We start from the raw sequence: 27506 nt of genomic DNA on the forward strand, positions 1-27506 counted from the left end.
AGTGCTCCCAAGGATGAACCAGACTTGTGGAGATCTACAATCTTGGCTGATTTATTTTGATGGTCCCATGATGTCAAGCAGAGGCACTGAGTTTGAAGGTAGGCCTTGAACTACAGCCACACCTCCAATTGACTCAAATGATGTCAATTGGTCTATCAGAAGCTTCTAAAGCCATGACAATTTTCTGAACATTTCCAAGCTGTTTAAAGGCACAGTCAACTTAGTGTATGTAAACTTCAGACCCACTAGAATTGTGATACAGTGAATTATAAGTGAAATAATGTCAAACAATATTTGGGAAAATTACTTGTGTCATGCACAAAGTTGATGCCCTAACCGAATTGCGAAAACTATAGTTTGTTCATTTGTGGAGTGGTTAAAAAATTTAAAAAAACGTTAACGACTCCAACCTACGTGTGTAAACCTCCGACTTCAACTGTACCTGTACACTGGGTTAATGGGAGGTAAAATCACACCAAAGGTAAAGCACTGCCATAAACTAGGATCAGCACAGGATTATTGTAATTCAAATTAAACCACCATGAATAACAAAGACCATGTTTGTGTTTAATGCTTTTATTCACTGGTTTAAAAAGAACCATTCAACATTCAGCTGGTTTACACTGTCACTTAGGCTTTTTCCTTTAGTTATCTTGCATCACTTTTTCAAATCAAAATTCTCTACACTTGCCATTTTCACACCTGCACCAGTGGAGTTCCCATTTGCAGATGTACTGTACATATCCAACGCTATGCGCTCACTTGAGACAAAGTTGACAGAACACACCTGTCCAAATATTTCAACATTTAGCAAAAATGGTAAAACCATCTTAAAGCTTACAAATGTTCATAAATAGAACCCAGACATATGTTGCATAAGAGTATACATTATGTATTGATATATACAAATATGCAGTTATTTTCTTCCCCGAAAGCTTATAAGGACACAGCCTAGGTGTTCGCACTGCTAGTGCCCCATGGTGGCCACTTGTAATGCATTACTTATTTTGCAATAAAATATCCTGATTTTAAACAAATGCACAACATTCATACCACTTAAAACTGGCGCCTGCTGGCCAGTCTCATAGAGACCATGTCTGTAACCCACGGTAGCCTTTGAAACGGAGTTTGGCTTCCAAAAAATCAAGATCTTAAAACAATCACATTGTTATTTCCATTTGTAAGTGACAGAAAAATAAAAGCCACTGGATTATATGTGTTTGACTTGGCTGTAATGCAAGCCAGCCATTAAGAGATGTGACATGTTTAAGCTCACCTCCCTCCTGACCCCCACAACAGTGAACTTGTGGTATGATAGTGGTGCAGGTTTTTAATAATGGAATAAAACAAAACAGAATTCTCCTCACTCAGGTCTCTTGACGTCAAGCGTTTATGCTCTTAATAAGGCTGGTATGAGGTCATTTAGCTGTAGCTTCTGCAGCACAATGAGGTTCTACAGGTAACAGTTAACTCTCAGATGGACCTGCCCTCAAGCAGCTCACTGTTGCTATATAGGTTCCTCCTTTTCAACAAGAGAGATGTGGATTGTGATAGCATAAAAAACAAGAAAAAAAAAAGGGAACCAACTGATTTGTAAGCTGTAATAACCCAAATGGTATGTTTCTCCAGAGTATAAAAATAAAATAAAATACCTCCACTGCTATGCCTGTTAACATGCAGAGTGAGACTGGGCTACACAACCACTTCTATAAGACTTCACACAGCAAAACCATTTTAAAATCATTTTTTCAGACATTTGGCCATTTTCTGTTGGTTTTTAACTCCCCAGTGGAATGTTCCTTACACGTCTGATAGCAGCATACAGGGCTGAAAGAATCAACCAAACTTGATTTTATCTATACTAAAATGACATTCACTTTTCACAATGAAACTGGTGAGCGAGAGCTCTGTTGTTGACAACTGAGAGAGCTCTGTTGTTGATCAAGCCACAGCACAGCTGTGCACCACGTGGTCCATCTTCACCCCATATTCAGTAGGTATATTTCTAGTAGTATTTGTGGAGGAGCAGTCATAGTAGTACATTTTGGCTGATCAGCCATTGGCCCTTCCCTATGCCAGCACGTGGGCACTTCATAAGGGTCGTTTCACACAGTTATCTTTGGCAGCTGATGCAGACACGCTGACAGACCGTTTTGTTTAATCCAGTGACTTGTTGGAAAAAAGATTCTTCCTAACTTTCATCATTTATTTTTTAGGCATGGAACACCTCTCCTCAACTGACAGTAACCCTGAGAAAGGCTGTTTCCTGCTCACTGGTGAGAAAGGGGTACACCATGCTTTGCTTCAAGCACACCATACGGCTAATTCTTTGATGTATGCACTTCTGAAACTTTACACCCCCACACAAGCTCAAGAGAAACCTACACTCCTCTTTTCCGGAATGCTCCAACATCTCAGCAGCATAGAACAACCACAGGTCACCTATTCCAAGCCCCACACACTACTGCGTTATCAGACAAGTCTGGCTCCCGAAGCTTTACAAGCAACAAAAAAAGATATGCGTATATAAGTGGAATTCTGGATAGCAGACAACTTTACACATTAAGGTTGTTAGCTTCATATTTACATTCTACCACTGAGCAATCAACCTCAGATTCCCTCTACTACTCTGAGCTCTAAAATGTCAAATACACTATAGAAAACGCCATTAAAAGTATTTTCACAGACGCACATCGAGGATGTTAACCTTTTTAAAAAGTTAAGAGGACACGAGAAGGCGCGTCTAGAAAAATAAAACCGCGTAGTGTTGGAAGAGCTCTTTCCACAGTATTAGTATCCAGTCACACCACCACGCACACTGGCCCGCAGATCAACAGAAAGCTTTTTATTAAAAGAAAGCCTTCAAATGGACAAATTTACTGAAAGTGAAAAAATCCTGAGATTTGGAACAAGCAAGCAAATGCTTCCCTCCATCCAACGTTCAGCTGGTGAAACACTGTGGCCCTGGAGTCAGCGAACATAGCTGTGAACAAGAGAAACATGTGCAAGGAGTAGCTTTTTGCCATTCTTTAAACACCTTAATCTTAAAACAAATGTACGACTAAGTTTGTTTACCCCATGGTAAAAAAGGGGCAGATTGGATGGCAAAAACGACTGATACTAGAAAACAAGGGGTTTTCCAAGGCAAATGTGAAGAAAAGAAAACTGCATTAGACTGAGAGACTAGCTGATTCTTTCATAGTATATACATCCTCATCATCTTCCTAGAATCATGTTTTGCCCACCTGAGACAGAGAGGATTTTTCTGAGAGCAAACTGCAGCGTACGACTCGCAACGCTAACCCCTGACTTAAGTACTGCAGCAGAACGTAGGAAACTCAGTGTCAGTGTGGAAACCTATCATATCCCACCTCTGGGTTGAGAAGAACCAGCAGGATCTTAGTCCCGTAACATAGCAACAATATCATCTCCAAAACACAAAAGTAAAAGAGCAGACAGGATCTTGCTGGGCTGAGGGGGGGGCCTAACCACACACTCCATCAGCATGGTCCCTCCCTCTGCCGGAAGACTACTAGACTAATCTCCCGTTAAAAAAAATGTGCACGAACAAGTACACAGGATTCCATCATTGCAAAAAGTAAAGGTGGATTAACTGATAACTCAGCACTTGCTGACAGACAAAACACAAAGCAAAAAATAAAACTTGCAATACAACTAACTAAGCTAGCTGTGTAGAAAAGCCCCCTTGCAACACCAACCTCTCATTTAGCTACTAAACAATTATTCGACTATACTCTCCTAATCATAAGCAGGATATATATTGATAGATATAAATATAGAGCTAATACTGATAAACACGGCACAAAGGATGCTACAGAGAAGAAAATAAAATGTGTAAATGAGATGATCTAATCACCTTATAGGTCCCAAGACAAACACTGAGCATGTGCAGCAGGCAAGACCAGACCAGGGTTGTGTTCATTAGGTCATTCAATGGAAAACGTTTTGTAACAGAAAATTTGAATTGCTTATTGGTGAAGTGGGGTCCCTCCTGTTTAGGTCTGGTTTTCTTTTGTTTGATGCCTAATGAACACGACGCAGATGGCTGCCTGGTCTAGCGGCTGCAGCACTAGCCTACATGCCCAAGCTGAAGCTCTGCATCTCCCTGTGGAAGTGCTGGGTGGGCTCGCTGAGGACCAGGTTGGAGTCCATAGAAGGGTGCCAGACGCGCCCCAGGCCCAGCGACACCTCCTTCACCAGGTTATGGACGGGGTCACCCTGCATGAAGACCCTCTGGTCCGGGTCGAAGTCAATGCTCTCCTCGGACACAGCCAGGACCTTGAGGCTGGAGCCACGCAGACGGGAGATGGCCACCAGGTTGTGGGACCACACAGTGTAGCCTGTGGTGTTCAGACAGAGGAGAATCACATTGAACGCCACTGTAGAAAGAACATACTGGATACTGAATGTAAAACAACTCCATTTGATCTGTGCTATACATATCAACATTCTGCCAATATGACCTCTACAACACACACACACACTAGACATTAGGGCTGTTCCCTAAAATGTATTAGTCGACCAAGATACTGTTCTTTCAACCAATCGATAGGTCAGTTTTTCATATACTGACACATCCTATGAGTTTTAATCAAATCAACTATATGCACTGAGCTTGTTGGATGCTTTAAGCAAACCATTTGTTGAAATAATTAAAAGACAAAGGACTAGAGGGAGTTTGACCGCAATTGATTTGATTGTACCGGACCTGGCTCAGACATGTTGCACTGTGTATTAAAATAAAAAAATATTTTAATACACAGTGTTGTCTCGCTCTCCTCACTGCTACATCGACACCACAGAACATCAACAGCATAAGCTGAAGCTGCAACATAATTTGTCCTTTCTGACTGAAAAATTGTGTTACCGAAATACAGCATATCATAACATCAATAAATTGGTTAGAAACTCTGAACATCCTAACAGCAAATTGGATGCAGAGGACTGACAAGTAAACTCGAAACGGGATAATGTTTACTTGTTGCTTACTGGTAAAAGGGGAAGTCGGATGTGTGGAATAAATGACTACTTGTGGAAAATACTAAAGATCAAGAAAAATGAGGTAAGGAGCAAGTGCTGCGTGCATATTATGTGTGCCAAAACAGGTGCTGTTAGATTACAATATAATTTCTCTGACCGTTTGGAACAATGTAAACTACACAAAATAAATTATAAGTGGACCAGAGACTTGATTGAAAATTCTTAACTTAAATGCTTGATTGCATTTCAAATCATGAATGACTGTGATGACATTAATTAATAAATGATTGATTCATGCAGTTACCTATTTACAGTGCCCTTAACTTTATCCCCTGTTACGTTAGTCGTATTCTAAAATATATTAAATAAAAACATTTGCTCGGGAATCTACTCACAATACCCCAAAAAGACAAAGCGAAAACAGGTTCTTTGAAATGTTTGCCCCCCCCCCCCCCCCCAAAAACAACGAAATACCTTATTTACGTAAGTATTCAGACCCTTTGTCATACACCTGTTTATATAAAGGTCCCACAGTTGAGAGCGGAGCTCAATTTCGAGTCTCATAGCAAAGGGTCTGAATAATTATGTAAATAAGCCATCTGTTTTTTATTTTTAATACATTTGCAAACACTTCTAAAAACCTGTTTTCCCTTTTTCATTATGGGGTAGTGTGTAGCTTGATGAGGAAAATGTTATATTGAATCCATTTCAGAATAAGGCTGTAACGTAACAAAATGTGGAAAAAGTCAAGTGGTCTGAAACCTTTCCAAATGCACTGAAATATAGGCCCAAGTTATGGTATTTATATTAGACCTACAGCTCAATGCTGGTTATACAAGGCTGCTACACTAAGCAGACTAATGAGAATGAAATTACTTATTACCATCATTATAATAATAACAATAAGAAGGAGATCAAGGAAAAAGGGTCAATTGTGCGCCGCCCTATGGGACTCCCGGTCTCAGCCGGTTGTGACACAGCCTGGGATCGAACCCGGGTCTGTAGTGACGCCTCAAGCACAGCAATGCAGTGCCTTAGACCACTGCACCAGTTGGGAGGCTTATGGATGATTTATAAAGTCAGGCACAATTTTCTTGGACACTTAAGGCAAAGTCTGTTTTCTCATCTCTCCGAACTTCACTGCTGCCTCCACAGCATTGTTCTCAACACCATGCTGGTTAACTATTACGCACTTAGCAACATGGTCTAGTAAAAAGTGCCAATTCAACAGTGTACTGGTGCGTTTCAGAACTGAGGACAGTGACTACTATCCAAAGTGTGAGAGGGCGCAGTTGTTAAAAATGTTTGATTTGTATTGCACCATTGTTCTTACATAAATGCATATGGTTATTTTTCAGTAGCACATTCACAATGGATCAGTCCACTCAGACAGATGTTTTGTACACCAGGATGTTTTTGTTGTTGTTGCTACTTGGTCGACCAACAGCCTATCGCCCAAAACAATCAACCAGTCGACTAAATGGGGTCCGCCCTACTAGACATTTTATTTGACCTTTATTTAACTAGGCAAGTCAGTTAAGAACAAATTCTTATTTTCAATGACGGCCTAGGAACAGTGGGTTAACTGCCTTGTTCAGGGGCAGAACAATATATTTTTACCTTGTCAGCTCGGGGATTCGATCTAGCAACCTTTCGGTTACTCTCTAACCACTAGGCTACCTGCCGCCCCACATAACAGTACTCCCAGAAATAACCAGTAATAGATATTTCTAGCAGAACATCTTGTAGAACCCATGCCACTGGAAATCAATCATTGCCATTCAAATGTTAGGCTACACTAAAAGAGTGGTGAGCTATGTAATGCTAACATCTGGGCCAGGCTCACCGTGGATGACCAATACAGAGAGGTGTACGCAGCGCCAGGCCAGTAGGACCAGTGGGTCCTCGTTTCGGTTGATGCCAAGGTCAGGGAAGCCGGTGTCATCCCTCATCAGGACGAAGTGGCTTAGGGTCTTGTTGTACTGCTGGGCAATGAGCTCCAGGGTTCCGTCTGTGACCAAGGTGGAGTAGCTGTCCAGGTGGATCCTCTCCAGGGGCAGGCTTGGTTTTAGCACCCTCAGCAAGTCCTGGCTGCACACATCCAGTGCCATCACGTAAACCCGCAGGTTAGCGCTGCGTTGGACCAGGGCCTTCCAGTCGTCCTCACTGGCGGTGCCATCGAGCGGCTTAGCCTCCAGAGCAGCGCCGTTGAGCATCAGGGAGAGGCGGTGTAGCGGAGCACGGTCTCCTCCAGCCAGTAGGTGGCTCAAGTCTGAGGTGAAGTCACAGAAGTCGAGGGCCAGGGAACGCAGGTGGACCAGCCGCTCCAGCTCCACAGGTGAGACCAGGCAAGGCAGCTGGTTGTCCAGCAAGCCGAGGTGCTCCAGGGAGCCTGCGCTGGGGTTGGACAGAGAGGCCAGGGAGCATGGGGTCACCACACCCAGCATGAAGGTGGAGGACAGCCACTTTATCTTCCTGCTGTTAGACAGAACCTCCAGTAACAGCTGTTGGATCCTACCCCGGCCCAGAGGAAAACACAGAAAGAAAGTTTGAAAACTTTTGCATTTTTTCTCTGTTCCATTTCTGCAAATAAAGACCTATTCACTGACAATGAATAGATTAAAAAAAACTGTATGGTCAGAACAGAGATCCTATTAAATGACCTATTTGTGTTCTATGTAATTATATGAGGCAGTTTTAGTTTAGTTTTTTTTACAGGGACAATGCACATTAATCAACATTTCAGTAAAAGTGCCGGTTTGAGCCAGCCGGCTAATTTTCAACCGCAGTCCCTGGGCAGGTTATTATCTATATTGTAATTGTTTTTAATCATTGAGCAGTGAGCACACGCAGTACACCATAGTACAAGCAAGACATAGCATACAGACAGAGCAACAGAACAAAAAGCAGCAAGACAAAATTCATAAAAGCAACAAAGTGTTTCCACACCTCACAAGCTACAGACAACATGGAAAGCGGCAATACACAGCTAGGGATTTTGTTCACAAATCTGATTGATATTTAGCCATGTCTTCATGCATTTTGTGAAAGTGTGATATGTGGTGCAGTTATGTGTGTCTGATGGCAGTGTATTCCAGACATGGGAAGCTCTCACAGAGAAAGCGGATTTACTAAAGGTGCTTTACCTTAAGGGAACTATACTGTTTGTACTGTGATTTTGAATGATTGTGAACCTAAGTATTTTGCTGTGCGACCTTGAAGAAAAATCAGGATCCTAGCTTTATTAATTCAAATCATTTTCCTGGTGTCCCTAAATGTCTTTATGTGTGCCGACATTTTTCAATTTAGGCGCACACATGTTCCTTGTAAGAAAAGTAAGTGTATGCCCTTTTGTCGCCCTGGGCAAGATGTAGCCTTGCCTAAAAGCTACTCACTCTTTGATTTTCTTGCCTCCTGGGTCAACCTGCTGGAGATGGGCATTCTGGACAGTGCCTTCATCCTGAAGAATGAAGGTATCCCCATACAGACTCAGTTTCTGGAGATTTCTGAGAGAAGGAGCGAGAGAGAAAGGGCCGAGAGAGAGAGAGGTCCGAGAGAGAGAGAGGGGGTCGAGAGCCGAGAGAGAGGGCCGAGAGCCGAGAGAGGTGGGTGGGGGGCGGGGGGAGAGAGGTATGAGCTTTAGTCAAAACCAGACACTAATCAGCCATAGTGGAGGTCAGTGAATGTTCTAATTGTGGTCTGCAACAAACACCATCAAACAGTATACATGTCCTCACCAATTTGCCAGAAGGCCTCTGACAATAAATACCTTTCAACATCACACACTGATGTCCACCACAAACCTAGCGGCTAGACACCACAAACATGGCGGACTAAATTCCACTCCATGGTGACTTCCTTCACCATTGAACGGAGTTTGGTCCACTATAACAAACCCAGCTTCCCGCATTTGATTGCGCCACTAAATCTCTCGAACTCTCTTAAACAAGTGTGTTGTAATTGAATGAACGCTGGAATTAGTTATCAACAAAGAAATGCCTCAAGACACCTTTAAGCCATCTCTGTGGCAGTGGAAGTGTAACTTTTCAGGACACAAATGTGTCCAAAAGATATTAGCATATTGAAAGTACATGTTTGAAAAGGCAGAGTTGCATATCACCAGGGTTGGGGAGTAACGGATGACATGTAGTCCGTTACATGGAAGTGATTACAAAAAAACTAACTGTCATCCGTTTCCAGCAAAAATATTGTCATCTGGTTACAGACACTTTTGAAAAACTAGATTATTTTAATGATTACTTTTAAATTCAGAAAGGATGTTTGCGGGAAAACAAAAATCTTTGACACTTCTGTTCTCAATGACATTCAAATCAGCATTGAAAAGGGTACAAATTTAAATGTATTCAATGTGTGTGAGTCTGGCCGTAAGACAGAGACCACTATGATGACAAACCAAATGTGCTTGATGGATCGCGGGAAAACAGCAGGAATATACTTTTGTAGGCTACAGCTGACTGCTGTCAGCATCTAAAGCATCTAAAGAACTTGAATAAATGCATGGTGGTGAGGATGACAGCAGAGGTGTAGTCTACGACGATAGGGATATCATTTATTGATAAATACATAGCAGCAGTGTGATTCACAATCACACTTGTGAGGCGTCTGAAAAACAGACAAGTACATTAGTGTCTAGTTTGAGAAACAGACGCCCCACAAGTCTCCAACTGACAGCTTCATTAAATAATACCGGCAAAACACCAGTCTCAAAGTCAACAGTGAAGAGGTGACTCCGGGATGCTGGCCTTCTAGGCAGAGTTCTTCTGTCCAGTGTGTGTTATTTTGCCCATCTTAATCTTTTATTTTTATTGGCCAGTCTAAGATATGGCTTTTCCTATGCAACTCTGCCTACAAGGCCAGCATCCTGGAGTCCCCTCTTCACTGTTGATGTTGAGACTGGTGTTTTGCAGGGTACTATTGAATGAAGTTGCCAGTTGAGGACTTGAGGCGTCTGTCTAGTTTGAGAAACATGCTAATGTACTTGTCCTCTTGCTCAGTTGTGCACCGGGGCCTCCCACTCTTTCTATTCTGGTTAGTGCCAGTTTGCGCTGTTCTGTGAAGGGAGTAGTACACAGCGTTGTATGAGATCTTCAGTTTCTTGGCAATACCTCGCATGAAATAGCCTTAATTTCTCAGAACAAGAATAGACTGACGAGTTTCAGAAGAAAGTTAATTGTTTCTGGCCAGTTTGAGCCTGTAATCTAACCCACAAATGCTGATGCTCCAGATACTCAACTAGCCTAAAGGCCAGTTTTATTGCTTCTTTAATCAGAACAACAGTTTCAGCTGTGCTAACATAATTGCAAAATGATAATGATCAATTAGCCTTTTAAAATTATAAACTTGGATTTGCTAACACAACATGCCATTGGAACACAGGAGTGATGGTTGCTGATAATGGGCTTCTTTACGCCTATCAGCCGTTTCCAGCTACAATAGTCATTTACAACATTAACAATGTCTACACTGTATTTCTGATCAATTTGATGTTATTTTAATGGACACATTTTTTTTGCTATTCTTTCAAAAACAAGGACATTTCTAAGTGACCCCAAACTTTTGAATGGTAGTGTGTGTGTACGTCAAAAGTTGAAGAACACCCCCTCATTTAAGGGTTTTTCTTTATTTTTACTATAAAAACTAATGAAATAACACATATGGAATCATGTATTAACTAGGGATGCACCAATATGACATTTTTGTCCGATACCGATATTTTCCTTGCCAAAACACCCGATACTGATAAACGATATTGAAAATTTGGGTGGCATTTTAAGCATTCTTGTACAGTTAAATAGTTGAAAACACACACACACAAAGAAGTTATTTTGTTGGCATTTACGTATGTCCCAATTACCAGTAAAACATAATCAAAACGGCCGATTAATTAGGGCCGATTTCAAGTTTTTATAACAATCGGAAATCGTTATTTTTGGGTGCCGATTTGCCAATTTTTTTTTTATACCTTTATTTAACTAGGCAGGTCAGTTAAACAACACAATCTTATTTTCAATGACGGCCTAGGATCGGTGGGATAAAACCTTTTGTAACTAGGGGGGCAGTATTTTCATTTTTGGATAAAAAACGTTCCCGTTTTAAACGGGATATTTTGGGGTTGATTCTAAGGGTTGATTCTAAACAACATTTGCCATGTTTCTGTCGATATTATGGAGCCTATTTGGAAAAAAGTTCAGCGTTTGTAGTGACCGCATTTTCCGGTCGATTTCTCAGCCAAACGTGAAGAACAAACGGAGCTATTTCGCCTACAAAAATAATATTTTGGGAAAAAAGGAACATTTGCTATCTAACTGGGAGTCTCCTGAGTGAAATCATCCGAAGTTCTTCAAAGGTAAATGATTTAATTTGATTGCTTTTCTTATTTTCGTGAAAATGTTGCCTGCTGCTAGCAGAGCCTAGCATAGCATTATGCCATGATAAACTTACACAAATGCTTGTCTAGCGTTGACTGTAAAGCATATTTTGAAAATCTGAGATGACAGTGTGATTAACAAAAGGCTAAGCTGTGTCTCAATATATTTCATTTGTGATTTTCATGAATAGGAAAATTTTCTAGGGGTATTTATGTCCGCTGCGTTATGCTAATTAGTTTGAGGCGATGATTACACTCCCGCATGCAGGATGGGTAGTATCAAGAAGTTAACTGCCTCATTCAGGGGCAGAACAACAGATTTTCACCTTGTCAGCTCAGGGGATCCAATCTTGCAGACCCACTGGCTCTAGGTCATCTACAAGTCCATGCAAGGTAAAGCTCCGCCTTATCTCAGTTCACGATGACAACACCCACCCGTAGCACGCGCTCCAGCAGGTGTATCTCACTGATCATCCCTAAAGCCAACTCCCTCATTTGGCCGCCTTTCGTTCCAGTTCTCTGCTGCCTGTGACTGGAACGAATTGCAAAAAATTTTTTTTGCTGAAATTGGAGACTTTTATCTCCCTCACCAACTTTAAACATCTGCTATCTGAGCAGCTAACCGATCGCTGCAGCTGTACATAGTCCATCTGTAAATAGCCCACCCAATTTACCTACCTTATTCCCATACTGTTTTTATTTAATTTACTTTTCTGCTCTTTTGCACACCAGTATCTCTACCTGTACATGACCATCTGATCATTTATCACTCCAGTGTTAATCTGCAAAATTGTAATTATTTGCCTACCTCCTCATGCCTTTTGCACAATGTATATAGACTTTTTTTCCTACTGTGTTATTGACTTGTTAATTGTTTACTCCATGTGTAACTCTGTGTTGTCTGTTCACACTGCTATGCTTTATCTTGGCCAGGTCGCAGTTGTAAATGAGAACTTGTTCTCAACTAGCCTACCTGGTTAAATAAAGGTGAAAAAAATAATAATAATAATTGCATTATTTAAACCAAATTGAACATGTTTCATTATTTACATGAGGCTAAATTTATTTTATTGATGTATTATATTAAGGTAAAAGTGTTCATTCAGTATTATTGTATTTGTCATGATTACAAAAACAAAAAAATAAAAATATATACTTTTTTTTAAATTGGCCGATTAAATCAGTATCGGCTTTTTTGGTCCTCCAATAATCGGTATCGGGATCGGCGTTGAAAAATCATAATCGGTCGACCTCTAATCTAAACCTATTTATTTCATTTATTGCTGGGCCATTTTGTTGTTCATTTGTTCAGTCGTTTTATTCTCCAGGATTTCATCATACATGTCAAGCAGTGAAGTTTCAGCTCCGTCTGTCCGTGGCCTCTTTCTCGGTGCGCACTGTCACCACGTCCGTTTCCATCTTGTCCAGCTGTGTCTAACATTTCACGTAAACCCTGTTTCTTGTCTGCATCGAAGTAGCGGTCCTTGTACCTAGCATCGAGCAGGGTGTGACACAGTAAAGAGGCTCAGAGAGACTGCCACCGAAGAGCTTGTTCGCAGCCTCTAGTAGATTACTTTTGCAAGTTTTAACCCCACGGTCTGTTGGCAGTTTTGTTGAGCAGGCATTTCAATGCCATGACAGAGGGCATCACGTCTGCTGCAGATGATGAGCTTATGTCTTGAGTCAGTTGTTCAAATGGCGCTAGGAGTGTGTTCATGTTTCCAAGTTTCAAACATGTTCTCAAATGCCATTGAAATGGCAGCAGCGGTATGAGAACCAGCATATTCTTGAGCATGCAATACAGCTTTCCTCAGTACGAAATCCTTGTCGACCCACTGTGCTGTCAGACTAAGCGCGCTCATGGGGCTGACATACCTGGTCCAACTGTCAGTCGTGAAGCTAATAGCAGTGACGCCCATAGCAAGTAGCTCATGGATGTGCGTTTCAACAAAACTAACTCCAGTAGGGCAACATCTGAAAAATAGCGCCTACTTGGTAGTGTGCACTGGGGCTCGAAGTGCTCGACCAGTCGGCGAATGCAAACATCATCTACGACAGAGAACGGTTGATTGTCAAGGGCAATGAATTCCATCATCTTGGCGTTAATGGATTTTAGCTTTGAGTTGTCTCGCTGAAATGTTCTTACTCTTTCAAATGACTGCTGGACTTGAACTTGTTTAGTTGTTGGAAGTGTGTGCTTAGTTTTTCTGCTTTTGTTCTAAGTAACTGCTGAATCTCTGGGGGAGATGCACTTTCAAATTACTAATTAGGTTTGTGGTATTGAACGATTTCACTTTCTCCCATCCTCGGGAAATAATAGCAGCACAAACGTTGCATATGGCCTTCTGTTATCTTCCTTTGAAACTTCAAAATAAATCCACACAGCAGACATTGTGTGCTTGGGTAGGAATGCTGTGTTGCACGTGTAACGCTGTATTTTTCGTGGCATCATTACATCATCCACCTATGTTATATAGGTATGCACGTCAGCTTTGACATCGGTTTTGCACATCGGCGTTAAACTAGACATCGGGCCAATGCCGATGTTGGCATTTTTAGCTAATGTCGGCCGATTCCGATATGCTTACCAATATATTGTGCATCCCTAGTAGAAACCAGAAGAGTGTTAACCAAATCAAAATATATTTTATATTTGAGATTATTCAAAGTTGCCACCCTTTACCTTGACAGCTTTGCATTCTCTCAAACAACTTCATGAGGAAGTCAACCTGGACTGCATTTCAATTAACAGGTGTACCTTCTTAAAAGTTCATTTGTGGAATTTCTTTCCTTCTTAATGCGTTGTGACACAGTATTGGGAGGGGGGGGGGGGGGGGGATTATACAGAAGATAGCCCTATTTGGTAAAAGACTAAGTCCATATTATGGCAAGAACAGCTCAAATAAGCAGAGCGAAACGACAGTCCATCATTAATTTAAGACATGAAGGTCTGTCAATACGGAACATTTCAGGAACTTTGAAAGTTTCTTCAAGTGCAGTCGCAAAAACCATCCAGCACTATGATGGTTCTACAGCTGCACCATCAAGAGCATCCTGACTAAGAAGAGACTTGTTTGGGCCAAGAAACACACGCAATGGACATTAGACTGGTGGAAATGTGTCCTTTGCTCTGAAGTCCAAATTGGAGATTGTTGGTTCTAACTGCCGTGTTTTTGTGAGATGCAGTGTGGTTGAACAGATGATCTCTGCATGTGTATTTCCCAATGTAAAGCATGGAGGAAGTGGTGTGATGGTGTGTGGTGTGGGGGTGCTTGCTGGTGATACTGTCAAAGTTGTATGTAGAATTCAAGGCACACTTAACCAGCATGGATACCACAGCATTCTGTAGCGATACGCCATCCCATCTGGTTTGGGCTTAGTGGGACTATCATTTGTTTTTCAACAGGACAATGACCCAACATACCTCCAGGCTGTGTAAGGGCTAAATAGGAGGCTCAAGGAGGAGAGTGATTTAGTGCTGCATCAGATGACCTGGCTTCCACAATCCCCCAACCTCAACCAAATTGAGATGGTTTGGGATGAGTCGGACAGCAGAGTGAAGGAAAATCAGCCAACAAGTTCTCAGCATATGTGGGAACTCCTTCAAGACTGTTGTAAAAGCATTCCAGGTGAAGCTGGTTGAGAGAATGCCAAGAGTATGCAAAGCTGTCAAAGGCTAAGGGTGGCTGCTTTGAAGAATCTCAAATATATTTTGATTTGTTTAACACTTTTGGTTACTACATGATTCCATATGTGTTATTTGATAGGTTAGATGTCTTCATTATTATTCTACAATATAGAACATAGTAAAAATAAAAAACCTTGAATGAGTAGGTGTTAAAACTTTTTACCAGTAGTGTATATCCATTGATTATTGAAGAATATAACTTAAATGCATCATGAGCTTAGTTCATCTGTCACACTCCATGAGAACCCAAAATATTAGCTTGTTTTTCACCAATGTTTGTAAACATTGGAGATGTAAACAAACACTGGATAAAACAAGTTTGATATCATGGATGGTCAGTCCTTGCATCATTAGCTTTGTATTAATTATTATTATTATTATTATTATTATTATTATTATTATTAGCTTTCTATTAATCTGAGTGGTTACATTTCTCCAGGCCCATCCCTCAGCGTTAAACCAAAAACAGTGGCGGGGATCGTTTCATCTGTGGATTTGTCCTTTAACACAGCTGCATATTATCAATATATCAAAGTGTCACCAACAAAAAAGTTAACAATAACTATAGCAAATGCAGCATATGGCATTCATTTTTCAAATGTAAACAGCACTTTTCAATAGTGCTCAAAACATGCCATTCCATAAGCGCAGTATTTATTTTTCAACTCGAATCAATGAGCCCAATCAATCCTCCATGACAACAAAATCATAAACAACAATAGGGATGGCTAATAAATCCTTAGTTTTGGGGTTATGCTCAAGTAAAAAACATGTGGCTAATCTATACCTCCAAGTCCTATTCTTGAAGTTCACGTAGTATAGCATTTATTGGAACGACTGGAATTCTGATAGACTTCGGTTATTAATGTAAAGATATAATTTAATCGTATATATGAAGTAGAAAGCAATGGGTTAGAAGAAGCCTAAATAACCAACCCATAAAGTAAAATGTTGTATCCATATAAGGCCAGCTAAGTAAACTTTAACATTAATTTATCCTGCAATAGATATCGTTCAATTGGTAACATACATTTTTGCATTCTTCTTATGCCTCTTAAGGGGAAGTCATCTAAAAGTAACTTAATGTAATCAGTTTACGTTACCGAGTTTGGGCAAGCCAAAAGTTACGTTACTGATTACTATTTTGGACAGGTAACTGGTTACGGATTACATTTAGAAAGAAACCCACCCAAACCTGAATGACAGCATGCTGCCAATGTCATTGTTGACCTCAATGGTTGAGCCTAGCTAGATTCCCTGGGCATGACCGCCACTGCTGCAATGTTGTTCAAATGTCATTTAAAAAACTCCTTGCAACATTCTTTGCGCAACAAGCAGAAAAACAGATTTCAAACTGACATGCCTTCTCCAAGTAGTTAGATTATAGCTAAAACAGACTGAAAACCACACAAGCAGTATAACGTTAAGCAGAAATCGGTAGAGTAACGACATGACTCGATTACGTAATGATAGTTTGTTTATAGCTAGGCTAGCTACTTAACGTTAGCTGACTACGACCCAACAAACTCTCAAATTGACACGTATGGAGTTGCTGACTCCATTTACTTTAAACATGTATTGAATAATTGTAGTAACTATCCAACTACCTGTTGTTTCGAATACATCTGAGCACACACAACACCTGTTCCAAATAGGTTATCCTTGCGTCTTTCCAGCGATCAAGCAATTGAGGGTCGCGTTCTACAGGTTCTATCCTGCCCTCCAATCCGCTCAGTGGGCTTAGATATCCGTCCACAGGGGCAACCTCGAGATGTAGCTCGCGCACGAAGGCGCCAAACTTCCTCATGAGAAATTCTAATCTTGGGGTCTGTTCGATGCCAGAACCTCCCCAGTTTGCACCACCTCCGACACGCAACTTCAGCTCCGTCCAAAGCGATGGGTAAAACAGACACTCCCTCCAGCGAGAGCACACGGACGAGGCCCGAAGCTTGTCACGGTCGGACAAGAATGAAAATATATGGACGATAAGCTCGCTAGGTAAAGCCATGGCTCCGACACACCCGTACAAAGCCATGGCGCAGACCACTAAACTATTGTATTAATCGCGGACAGAAAGTGTACATATAACCGTTGTAAGATTGTGCGACAACAGTCCAGTTCCGGTACTCCCTCTCCGTAAAACTAAACATCCAGCAGATTTGCTTTCAATACTATTGGATCATACCACTTATGACTACGTGGGGATGAAAACAATCCTCCGCAACGTTCCACTTTTTGAAAACAGGCCGACATCATTTATGTTTAAGTTACATATTCATATGTTTGATCATCATTTATGTTAAACTTATATATTCATATGTTTGATATACTTTAAATTTCTGTTGAATATGTTGTTCATTTAATTGTCATCTGCAAATATAGTTATTTTATCAAACCATTTGCAGTAGTGGTTTGGCCCAATTACTTATTTTTGCCATACCCCTCAAGTGCGCAAGGGGGGGAACTTTTACTGCAGTTGAGTCCCCCACATAAGGGGACATTTTATTGAATTCTCTGCCAACGACAAGACCACCTCGTTTTCTCTTTGCACACTCTCTTTACCGTTATAGTGTAGGATACCATATTACTGACCTAACTAGCACAGCCAATGCTGTAGAAATGTAAAAGGAATTATTTTTCAAGAACAATATCCAATAGCAGATACCTTCATCACATTCAGGGGTATTTGATTGAATGCCATATACACATACAGTGGGGCAAAAAAGTATTTAGTCAGCCACCAATTGTGCCATTTCTCCCACTTAAAAAGATGAGAGAAGCCTGTAATTTTCATCATAGGTACACTTCAACTTTGACAGACAAAATGAGAAAAAAAATCCAGAAAATCACATTGTAGGATTTTTAATTAATTAATTTGCAAATTATGGTGGAAAATAAGTATTTGGTCAATAACAAAAGTTTATCTCAATACTTTGTTATATACCCTTTGTTGGCAATGACAGAGGTCAAACGTTTTCTGTAAGTCTTCACAAGGTTTTCACACACTGTTGCTGGTATTTTGGCCCATTCCTCCATGCAGATCTCCTCTAGAGCAGTGATGTTTTGGGGCTGTTGCTGGGCAACACGGACTTTCAACTCCCTCCAAAGATTTTCTATGGGGTTGAGATCTGGAGACTGGCTATGCCACTCCAGTACCTTGAAATGCTTCTTACGAAGCCACTCCTTCGTTGCCCGGGCGGCGTGTTTGGGATCTTTGTCATGCTGAACGACCCAGCCACGTTTCATCTTCAAAGATCTTGCTGATGGAAGGAGGTTTTCACTCAAAATCTCACGATACATGGCCCCATTCATTCTTTCCTTTACACGGATCAGTCGTCCTGGTCCCTTTGCAGAAAAACAGCCCCAAAGCATGATGTTTCCACCCCCATGCTTCACAGTAGGTATGGTGTTCTTTGGATGCAACTCAGCATTCTTTGTCCTCCAAACATGATGAGTTAAGTTTTTACCAAAAAGTTATATTTTAGTTTCATCTGACCATTTGACATTCTCCCAATCTTCTTCTGGATCATCCAAATGCTCTCTAGCAAACTTCAGACGGGCCTGGACATGTACTGGCTTAAGCAGTGGGACACGTCTGGCACTGCAGGATATGAGTCCCTAGCGTCGTAGTGTGTTACTGATGGTAGGCTTTGTTACTTTTGTCCCAGCTCTCTGCAGGTCATTCACTAGGTCGCCCCGTGTGGTTCTGGGATTTTTGCTCACCGTTCTTGTGATCATTTTGACCTCACGGGGTGAGATCTTGCGTGGAGCCCCAGATCAAGGGAGATTATCAGTGGTCTTGTATGTCTTCCATTTCCTAATAATTGCTCCCACAGTTGATTTCTTCAAACCAAGCTGCTTACCTATTGCAGATTCAGTCTTCCCAGCCTGGTGCAGGTCTACAATTTTGTTTCTGGTGGTTCTTTGGTCTTGGCCATAGTGGAGTTTGGAGTGTGACTGTTTGAGGTTGTGGACAGGTGTCTTTTATACCGATAACAAGTTCAAACAGGTGCCATTAATACAGGTAACGAGTGGAGGACAGAGGGGCCTCTTAAAGAGGTCTGTGAGAGCCAGAAATCTTGCTTGTTTGTAGGTGACCAAATACTTATTTTCCACCATAATTTGCAAATTAATTAATTAAAAATCCTACAATGTGATTTTCTGGATTTTTTTCTCCTCATTTTGTGTGTCATAGTTGAAGTGTAGCTATGATGAAAATTACAGGCCTCTGTCATCTTTATAAGTGGGAGAACTTGCACAATTGGTGGATGACTAAATACTTTTTTGCCCCACTGTATTTGGTTGCATCCAACAATTTCTTATCTGTAAACTGATGGAATGCGAAAAAATAACCAATCAAGTCGAGGCAGGAATCATGGTGTTATTGAATGCCAAGTTTGAAATGAGAAGTGGATCATGTAGAGAAAGAGAGAAAAAATTGCATTTTTGGGCTGGATTGCCTGTGAGATAGAGGACCGGACAAAAAAAATGAGGAAAGTTGAACATATGAGTAAATATGGAGTGGGGGATTGCACAAGCTTGCATGTAGAGAAAGAGTGCGGTGAAATGGAGAAGACATTGGCTGTTCTGCTGAGTTTTGATGCAGAGTCTTTGCACAAGATCAAGTTAGGATCTGATGAGGGAGAAAATGGTGGACAAGGAAAAAAGGAGAAAAGTGGAACATGTTTTGAGTGAATATGGAAAAGAGGATCATGCAGAACTTTTGGAAGAGCTACAGAAGGAAATTGAATGTGACGAGAGTGAGGATGAAGTACCTGCGGTGAAGACCGCCGAGTTGGAGCCTCGTCCCGATGATGACAAGGATGATTCTGGCCCAGTGGGAGTGAGATTTGTGGAGAGAATGGATACTTGTATTCTGGCTGATCCATATGTGGTTTCAGGTTGGATGGAAAAAGAGGTTTGGGACTGTTGAGTTGGTGAAAGTAACTCAACAGTGATTTATTGTGTTTCTTCCATCCAGAGGGAGAGGGCGCTCCGGACCATGCGATTAGGGACAAGAACTGTCTTGCTTTGCTCTTCGGAGCAGGGCGCTGTTGAACGCCGTGATAATGGGGGTAGCATTAAGTATTGCGGAAGATCAGCTGAAATTGAAGATTCCTGGTGTCTGTGAGGCCCGCCGTTTGGTGCGATGCAGACCCGGTGGAGAGCGTGGTGAAATGGAGAAGACATTGGCTGTTCTGCTGAGTTTTGATGCAGAGTCTTTGCACAAGATCAAGTTAGGATGTGTTAGTTATCCCGTGAGAGTTTTTGTCCCCGAAAATACTACAGTGTTATAGGTGCCAAGATTATGGTCGCAGCAGTGTGTAGGAGGGAGATTCCTAGATGTTAGAAGTGTGCAGGAGGGCATGAGATTAAGGAATGTGTAGTATCAGTGGAGAAAGTTGTGTGTGTAAACTGTGGGGGTGCCCATGGCGCTGGAGATCGGAGGTGTCCGGTGAGAGAAAGGCAGGTTGAGGTTTCCAGGCGTCAGAGTAGTACAGAAAGTGTCATATGCTGAAGCAGTGAAGAAAGTTGTAGATGGGTGCAGGGTGAGAGATCCTGAGGGGATTCCTGTGAGTGTACAGTTGACAACCATGGCTATGAATGCTAAGAAACACTCACAGTGTGTGTTTCTTAGCATTCATAGCCATGGTTGTCAACTGTACTGTAGAAATGTACAGAAAATAAAGGTGGTGATGGCAGCTGCAGAGAAGTACTTAGGATTGTGAGGTTGTACTACAGAAGATTTGCTCTGTCCTCCCAGACCATTGGAATGGGGTGGTGAGTTTTTTTTATTTTATATTTTACCCCTTTTTCTCCCCAATTTCGTGGTATCCAATTGTTGTAGTAGCTACTATCTTGTCTCATCGCTACAACTCCCGTACGAGACGAAGGTCATCGAAGGTCGAAGGTCACGAAAGTCATGCGTCCTCCGATACACAACCCAACCAAGCCGCACTGCTTCTTAACACAGCACGCATCCAACCCGGAAGCCAGCCGCACCAATGCGCCGGAGGACACACCGTGCACCTGGCCACCTTAGCGCACACTGCGCCCAGCCCGCCACAGGAGTCGCTGGTGCGCGATGAGACAAGGACACCCCTACCGACCAAGCCCTCCCTAACCCGGGCGACGCTAGGCCAATTGTGCGTCGCCCCACGGACCTCCCGGTCGCGGCCGGTTACGACAGAACCTGGGCGCGAACCCAGGGACTCTGATGTCACAGCTGGCGCTGCAGTACAGCGCCCTTAACCACTGCGCTGGGTGGTGAGTTTTTTAGTGAGGGTTAATATTTGGCAGGGTAATGTTCCTTTTTCCCCAATTTTGTATTACCGGAAGTTAATGTAGGTAGGCCGTGACTGGCCTCACACTCCAGTACAGTAGGTGGCAGTGTATTCCCGTAAAAGTTGGTTGCGATCCGCCAACCCAATACTGAAGAAGAATGGACAAAAGTAATGAAAAATAAGTGTCGATAATTGAAGGGGATGATAGTATATCAGACAATGATTCGTTTCTTGTTGGGATGCGATTTTTTGAAAAGGGTGATTATCTGGGAAATCAGTTTGGCGTCTCGAAGACGGTAAATCATAGCCTGTTAGGAAAAGTTCAATCAAATCAGAGTGACCAGGCGTGGGCTTGTCCCTGATTATGTTTAAGGAACAAGGCAGTGGGCCTCACAAGAATCGAGTCACCCGAAGTATCATGCTTCAAACACTGGAGTAGGGGTTGGGCACCTGTTTTAAGGGAGTTATCTCTGGGTTGTCAATGGAAATTGAGGAAAACCTTGCGAAAGGAATCCTTTGCGACAAGAATCCCAGGTGTAGTTAGTGCCCGTCACTTGACCCGCATGGTGGATGGAAGAACATTCGGTTCTATTTTTTTGGAATGATGTCACCTTTTACATTACAGGCTTATTCTAAACATTTTAATAAAAATGTTTCTCATCTATCTACACAATACCGCATAATGACAAAGCAAAAACCTAAATACCTTATTTACATACTGTAATTATTCAGGCGTTTAGCAGCGGTGTCTGCTCAGTTTGGCAGCTGCGCGAGAGTTAGAGGGAGATGCCCGTGTGCTTCGCGGTTTACCGGATATTTTTCTGCTGTATTGTTGAAGATCACTGCGACCCACACGCTGCAGCGCTGTGGTTCAAGCCACTGACTTGTTATTCCCACTCGCCATCACGAAATGGACTCATGCTAGCCACAAGTTCTGACTGAGCTTAATCGTCATGAAACGCAAATACAGTGATTACTTTTGTCTCTTTCATACAAACTTTGAGAAATAACGAGGAGCGCCCACAATGTGTTTTGTGTGGGGAAGTGCTTAGAAATGAGTCTCTCATAACGAACAAGTTAATAAAACGACACGATGGTAAACCCAGTGAGTTCTTTCAGAACAGGGCAGAATGCTTCAGGAAACAGTGCTTCGAAATTGGAAAGTAAGTCAACTAGCAAGGCATTGTTGTCATTTTATAACAGGTGATGGGGAGTACTATCTCATAGTAGAAGATGTGAGTTTCTCTTTCAAACAATCCCCATGGCCTTGTAACTTTACACAGCTAATAGCTAACGTTAGCCAAAGCAAGCTAACTAGCGACTGATAGTGCAACCCAAAGAAACGGTATAGATGAAGATTTTTTTTTAAATCAGGCATACTGTACATTTTACTGTAGAAATAATTGTTGGAAACAAGTCTAGATTGGAACTGTTGCTGTTAAAATACAAGTAATAATTTTTATTCTGAAATGGAATAAACTGATTGAAGCAATATGCTTTTTGAGGCAAATACTCACATATTTCTGGGTTGCTCATCTGCAGCAGGAAGCAGTCTCCTGCCTGACTGAGAAAGCAGTAGATGTTCTGATCCAGTTTGGCAACACATACCTATGCAATTCAGGGTTCTCAAGTACAGAAACAGTGTCAATGCTGAGCATGACCTGAGCATGACCCAGAATAGACCTGCTTGTTGAAAACTTAGGACCTCTCATTAGGATTGTGTGTTTTCTGGTCTACATCTGTGTGATGTGATCAATCAATTTATTCCAGTTCAGAATAAAAAAAATGTATTTTAACAGCAACAGTTCCAACCTAGACTTTCTATCAACAATAATTTATACAGTAAGATGTACAGTAGGCCAGAATTTTTCCATCTGTGCTGTTACTTAGGGATGCACGATCAAAAAGCCTGTGTGTGTGTGTTCTGTTATACATCTGTGGGATGTGATCAATCTGTTTATTCAAGTTCAGAATGAAATTATTTATTGTATTTTAACAGTAACAGTTTCAACCTAGATGGGTACATAAGTGTTTTTAATGGGGGAAAATAAACATGAAAATATATTTATGGGTATTTCATAGTTATTTGTTTTTGTCTATATTGCATTTTTTTTAGGCAAATAGGAAAAAATGCAGCTATACATAACTAAGCTTGGGTCACAGGAAAACACAGAATTTCTCATTTGGGTCCCAGGCTAACAAAGTTTAAAAACCCTTGAATTACAGTGATCTGTCTGAGCCCGCAAATGCGTCATCACATTCCCTAAACTGATTGGTCGAATAGGCGAGCCTTCTGATTTTGTGGCAACTCCTGATAGCCCCGCAGAGGAGAGAAGCAGTGAAGTGTGATCTCTGAGTTTATAATGGTGCGTTCAAAATAACTGGGACCTCGAAAAAAAATACGAGGATATATCATGACATCTGTGATCTTCAGGTCGGGAAGTGGGAGCTCTAGGAAGAGGCCCGAGTCCACATGTGAATTTAGAGTTGGATTACCGTTCAAAATATGTTTTCCAGTCGGAGTTCGTTTTTTTCCAAGTTCAGTTGTCTTGAACAAACTGATGTTGGAAGTAGGACACTACCGAGTTGATTTGAACGCGGCATAAGAACGGCGTCGCTGTATCTCTCTAATGTCATCATCTCTTTGGGGCAAGCTATGGACACTGAAATGGTGTGATTATTCAAATGTTATACCTGTTCTCGTGAGCTTAGCCAACAAAAAAACGATTGTGTGTGTGTGTTTTTTTGTTTTAGCTAGCTAGCTACTTCATTGTACTGTAACGTTAGCCTCAGCAGCTGGCTAGTAGCTATCTAGCTAGTAGCAAGCTGTCTCGAACAGGAATTCGTTCACAATTGTACACTTATACGACATGCGTAGCTAGCTACCATAGTAACAACCACTAGCACTCTGTCATTAGCTGCGGTACGAATTAAACACTCACAGAAACTGCTTGAATAAACATGCTGCGTTGGAATGTTTTCATTCAAATGTGTGACAAATGTCAACAACCATAATGTAGCTGCTATTCTTTCTAATAGTTAAATTATGATAGTAAAATTATGTTTCTACTAGCTGTATGTAACCACACATGTCTGGAGAATGAACTGTTGTTATGATGATTGACAGAGCTCCAATATGGTGAAGGAGTTTGAGAGTGTGGAGCTGGGAGACATGCGGATGAAAAAGCAGAAGGTGCCCCGTAGAACGATCTACTTTGCCAGTGGCGAGACCATGGAGGAATACAGCACAGATGAAGATGAGGAAGTGCAAGTTTCTATCGCTGTTAAGACCTCAGCTGACCCGGTTGGTTTCTCTGGACTTTACTCCATGACATGCACTTGAATATAATTAATAATTCCCACATTTTGTTAACTTTGTTTTCTTACTGTGTCATGTTTTTGATACAGTCCAAGTTGAATTGGGGTCCATACTTTTGGTTTTACATGTGGAGAGTGGCAACCTCCACTATTTCAGGTAAATGTGGGATTTTGTATACTACACTCTAAAGATAAACATGTATTGAATATTCTGTGTGTTAGTAATACTGTGCCTTGGGCTTTTTACTTTCAGTTTGTGACTATCTTGGGGAGAGAATGGCCTCATTGTTCGGAATTACCTCACCCAAGTACCAGTATGCTATTGACGAGTACTACAGAATGAAAAAGGAGGTACGTTGTTGTCTTGTCTTTGTGGAAAGCATCTATTTACAGACCTTGGAATGCTTCATTACTACTACTTTGTTACTACTCCATGATGTAGTTTGTAATATTCTTGCTTCTCATTCATGATGTGACTGACAGGAGGATGAGGAGGAGGAGGAGAACCGGCTGTCTGAGGAGGCAGAACGTCATTTTGAAGAGGAGCACAACCAGGAGATCCAGCAGCCAGCCATGGAGCAGCCGGAGGGCAAAGCTTCCTTTGTCAACGTCAGCTTCGAGCTGGATCAAGATCCCACACCTGAACCCAACAGATGTCCTGCCCCCATCCCCACCTAACAGTTCAATTAAATAGGTGTTTCCATTTTTCTCATTTCACGATGTAGCCTCCTCAGACTGTTTTTTTGTTGCTATAGCATAGAATTCTTATTTTTATCATATTGATTTAATATTGATTTTTCTATAGTGTAGTTTTCTTATCTTTGCCTAAATGATCATGTTCTATGTAAGTCACAGATTTAAAACAAAAAAAAAATATATATACATATATACATACATTTTTTTAGTTGCTGCGTTGTAAATATGCATTAACTTTTGTGTGCAATGAACATTGCTGTGCTGTGTCAGTGACAATGAATGAGCACACGGATGATATCTGATGCTGGTTAGCTATTTCCAGGTTTAAGAAATGTCTTTGATTTATTTTTTCAGGTACATAATAACATTGTTATACAATAAGTTATTTTCAGCAAGATAAGTTACCTTTTTCTAAAACCATTCCAGATGTGCACAATGTTATGGAATAGTACAGATTTATTTGAATGGAAAATCTATTTTCATTTCAGAATGCCCACAAACATGTTACTGTTAGAATCTGTCCCCAGGCCTTTAATGTAATAACTTCACACGTTGCTCATTGGCATCTGTGGAAAGACTTTAGACATTACTGTTGTCCAGGGCTATATATTTAGAAATACAGTGAGCTCCAAAAGTATTGGGACAGTGACCATTTGTTGTTTTGGCTCTACTCCAGCACTTTGAATTTGAAATGATACAATGACTGACTTTTTGTACATGGTCCCCTAAAATGGGGGAACTAAAAGTACTGGAACAAATTCAATGTATTTGGTCCAATATTCCTAACACAAATTGGGCACAAAATAATCTGAAACACAAACAAAACAGCAAATGACTCCAACGAGTTTGTAGAGTCATACGCTTGATGTAATCATTGTGTGCTAAGAATATGGGACCAAATAAACTTTTGACAACTTGGATACACAAGTGTATTTGTCACAATACTTTTGGGCTCCTGAAATGGGGGGGGAGACCATCTACAAAAAGTGCTGTCATTTCTAAACTGCTCATATGGATGAAAATACCTTCAAATTAAAGCTGACAGTCTGCATCAAAAGTGCTGGAGTACATAGCCAAAACAAAAACGTGTCACTGTCCCAATACTTTTGGAGCTCACTGTATCTCTGCTAGAGCTGACCTTATCTGCTATTGTCCCTTCTCAGTTTACAGGGCTTGTGAGGGATGCCTAAGGTAAAGCCAAACATGTTAAAATTGGCTACTCTCTTTTGGAACGCAGTATTGTCAAGATAACTACTTTTTACCGTGTGTAAAATTGCCCAAAGAGTTTGAAATGCCAAGAGACACTTTATTAAGACAGATGCTAAACTATTTATTTTTCCACTCTAATGTACTATGTACACACAAGGAAAGGAAATCTTAGGAGTCCAACATACTGAAAAACAAATATTTTCTAATTTAATGGAAACCGGTTTCATTTGAAAGCTTTTATATAATAATTTTAGTAAAATATAGTATTTTCTTTTTCTATATGAACTGTACATTAAACATTTAACTGTCTTGCCAAGTCCACAGGAGTGTGTGTCAAGAATCAACTAACATACAGTACAGTCGGGAAGTATTCAGGCCCCTTGACTTTCCCACTTTTTTTTTTTTACGTTACCTTATTCTGAATTTTTTTTAATTTTTTACATTCCTCAATCTACACACAATACCCCATAATAACAAAGCAAAAACAGATCTTTAGAAATGTTTACAAATGTATCAAATGAAAAAAAGAAACAAAAACAACTTTACTCAGCACTTTGTTAAAGCACCTTTGGCAGCGATTGCAGTCTTGGGTATGACGCTACAAGCTTAGCGCACCTTTATTTGGGGAGTTCCTCCCATTTTTCTCTGCAGATCCTCTCAAGCTCTGACAGGTTGGATGGGGAGCATCGCTGCACAACTATTTTCAGGTCTCTCCAGAGATGTTAGATCGGGCTCTGGCTGGACCACTCAAGGACATTCAGAGACTTGTCCCAAAGCCCCTCCTACATTGACTCGGCTGTGTGCTTAGGGTCGTTGTCCTGTTGGAAGGTGAACCTCCACCTCAGTCAGAGGTCCTGAGTGCTCTGGAGCAGGTTTTCATTAAGGAGCTCTATACTTTGCTCCGTTCAGCTTTCTCTCGATC

General features: G+C 41.2%; 2 protein-coding genes across 5 annotated transcripts; one reads left to right on the top strand and one right to left on the bottom strand.

Moving 5' to 3' along the window:
- Positions 1–560: 560 nt before the first annotated feature.
- Positions 561–17269, bottom strand: LOC110497725 (F-box only protein 33). Its single transcript, XM_021574043.3, has 4 exons — positions 16685–17269; positions 8397–8507; positions 6848–7515; positions 561–4361 (listed from the first exon to the last, which is right to left on the bottom strand). Exons 1-4 carry the CDS (start codon positions 17110–17112, stop codon positions 4096–4098), a joined length of 1473 nt encoding a protein of 490 aa, XP_021429718.1. The 5' UTR covers positions 17113–17269; the 3' UTR covers positions 561–4095.
- A 4202-nt stretch (positions 17270–21471) lies between these two features.
- On the top strand, positions 21472–26893 carry LOC110497726 (protein FAM177A). Of its 4 annotated transcripts, none has more exons than XM_021574044.3 (5): positions 21472–22524; positions 24489–24665; positions 24770–24836; positions 24933–25030; positions 25163–26893. In XM_021574044.3, the coding sequence occupies exons 1-5, from the start codon at positions 22492–22494 to the stop codon at positions 25355–25357; spliced, it is 570 nt and encodes a 189-aa protein (XP_021429719.1). In that variant the 5' UTR covers positions 21472–22491; the 3' UTR covers positions 25358–26893. The 4 variants fall into 4 exon arrangements, with proteins under 4 accessions (XP_021429719.1, XP_021429721.1, XP_021429720.1 ...); XM_021574046.3 differs by lacking the exon at positions 21472–22524 and adding an exon at positions 23639–23727; XM_021574045.3 differs by lacking the exon at positions 21472–22524 and adding an exon at positions 23664–24032.
- The last annotated feature ends 613 nt before the right edge of the window (positions 26894–27506 follow it).

The sequence above is a fragment of the Oncorhynchus mykiss genome, chromosome 19, assembly GCF_057628025.1.
Source record: "Oncorhynchus mykiss isolate SJ-2025 chromosome 19, ASM5762802v1, whole genome shotgun sequence".
NCBI classification, from domain to species: Eukaryota; Metazoa; Chordata; class Actinopteri; order Salmoniformes; family Salmonidae; genus Oncorhynchus; species Oncorhynchus mykiss.

Excerpts from the sequence above, each read along its gene's own strand:
- LOC110497725 (XM_021574043.3), bottom strand. The coding sequence starts at position 17,112 with ATGGCTTTGTACGGGTGTGTCGGAGCCATGGCTTTACCTAGCGAGCTT. Across the intron at positions 7,516-8,396 it reads GGAGGCAAGAAAATCAAAGA|GATCCAACAGCTGTTACTGG; the intron begins GTGAGTAGCTTT and ends GGGCCGGGGTAG. Across the intron at positions 4,362-6,847 it reads CTCTGTATTGGTCATCCACG|GCTACACTGTGTGGTCCCAC; the intron begins GTGAGCCTGGCC and ends TGAACACCACAG.
- LOC110497726 (XM_021574044.3), top strand. The coding sequence starts at position 22,492 with ATGCTTCAGGAAACAGTGCTTCGAAATTGGAAA. Across the intron at positions 24,666-24,769 it reads TTAAGACCTCAGCTGACCCG|TCCAAGTTGAATTGGGGTCC; the intron begins GTTGGTTTCTCT and ends TTTTTGATACAG. Across the intron at positions 25,031-25,162 it reads ACTACAGAATGAAAAAGGAG|GAGGATGAGGAGGAGGAGGA; the intron begins GTACGTTGTTGT and ends TGTGACTGACAG.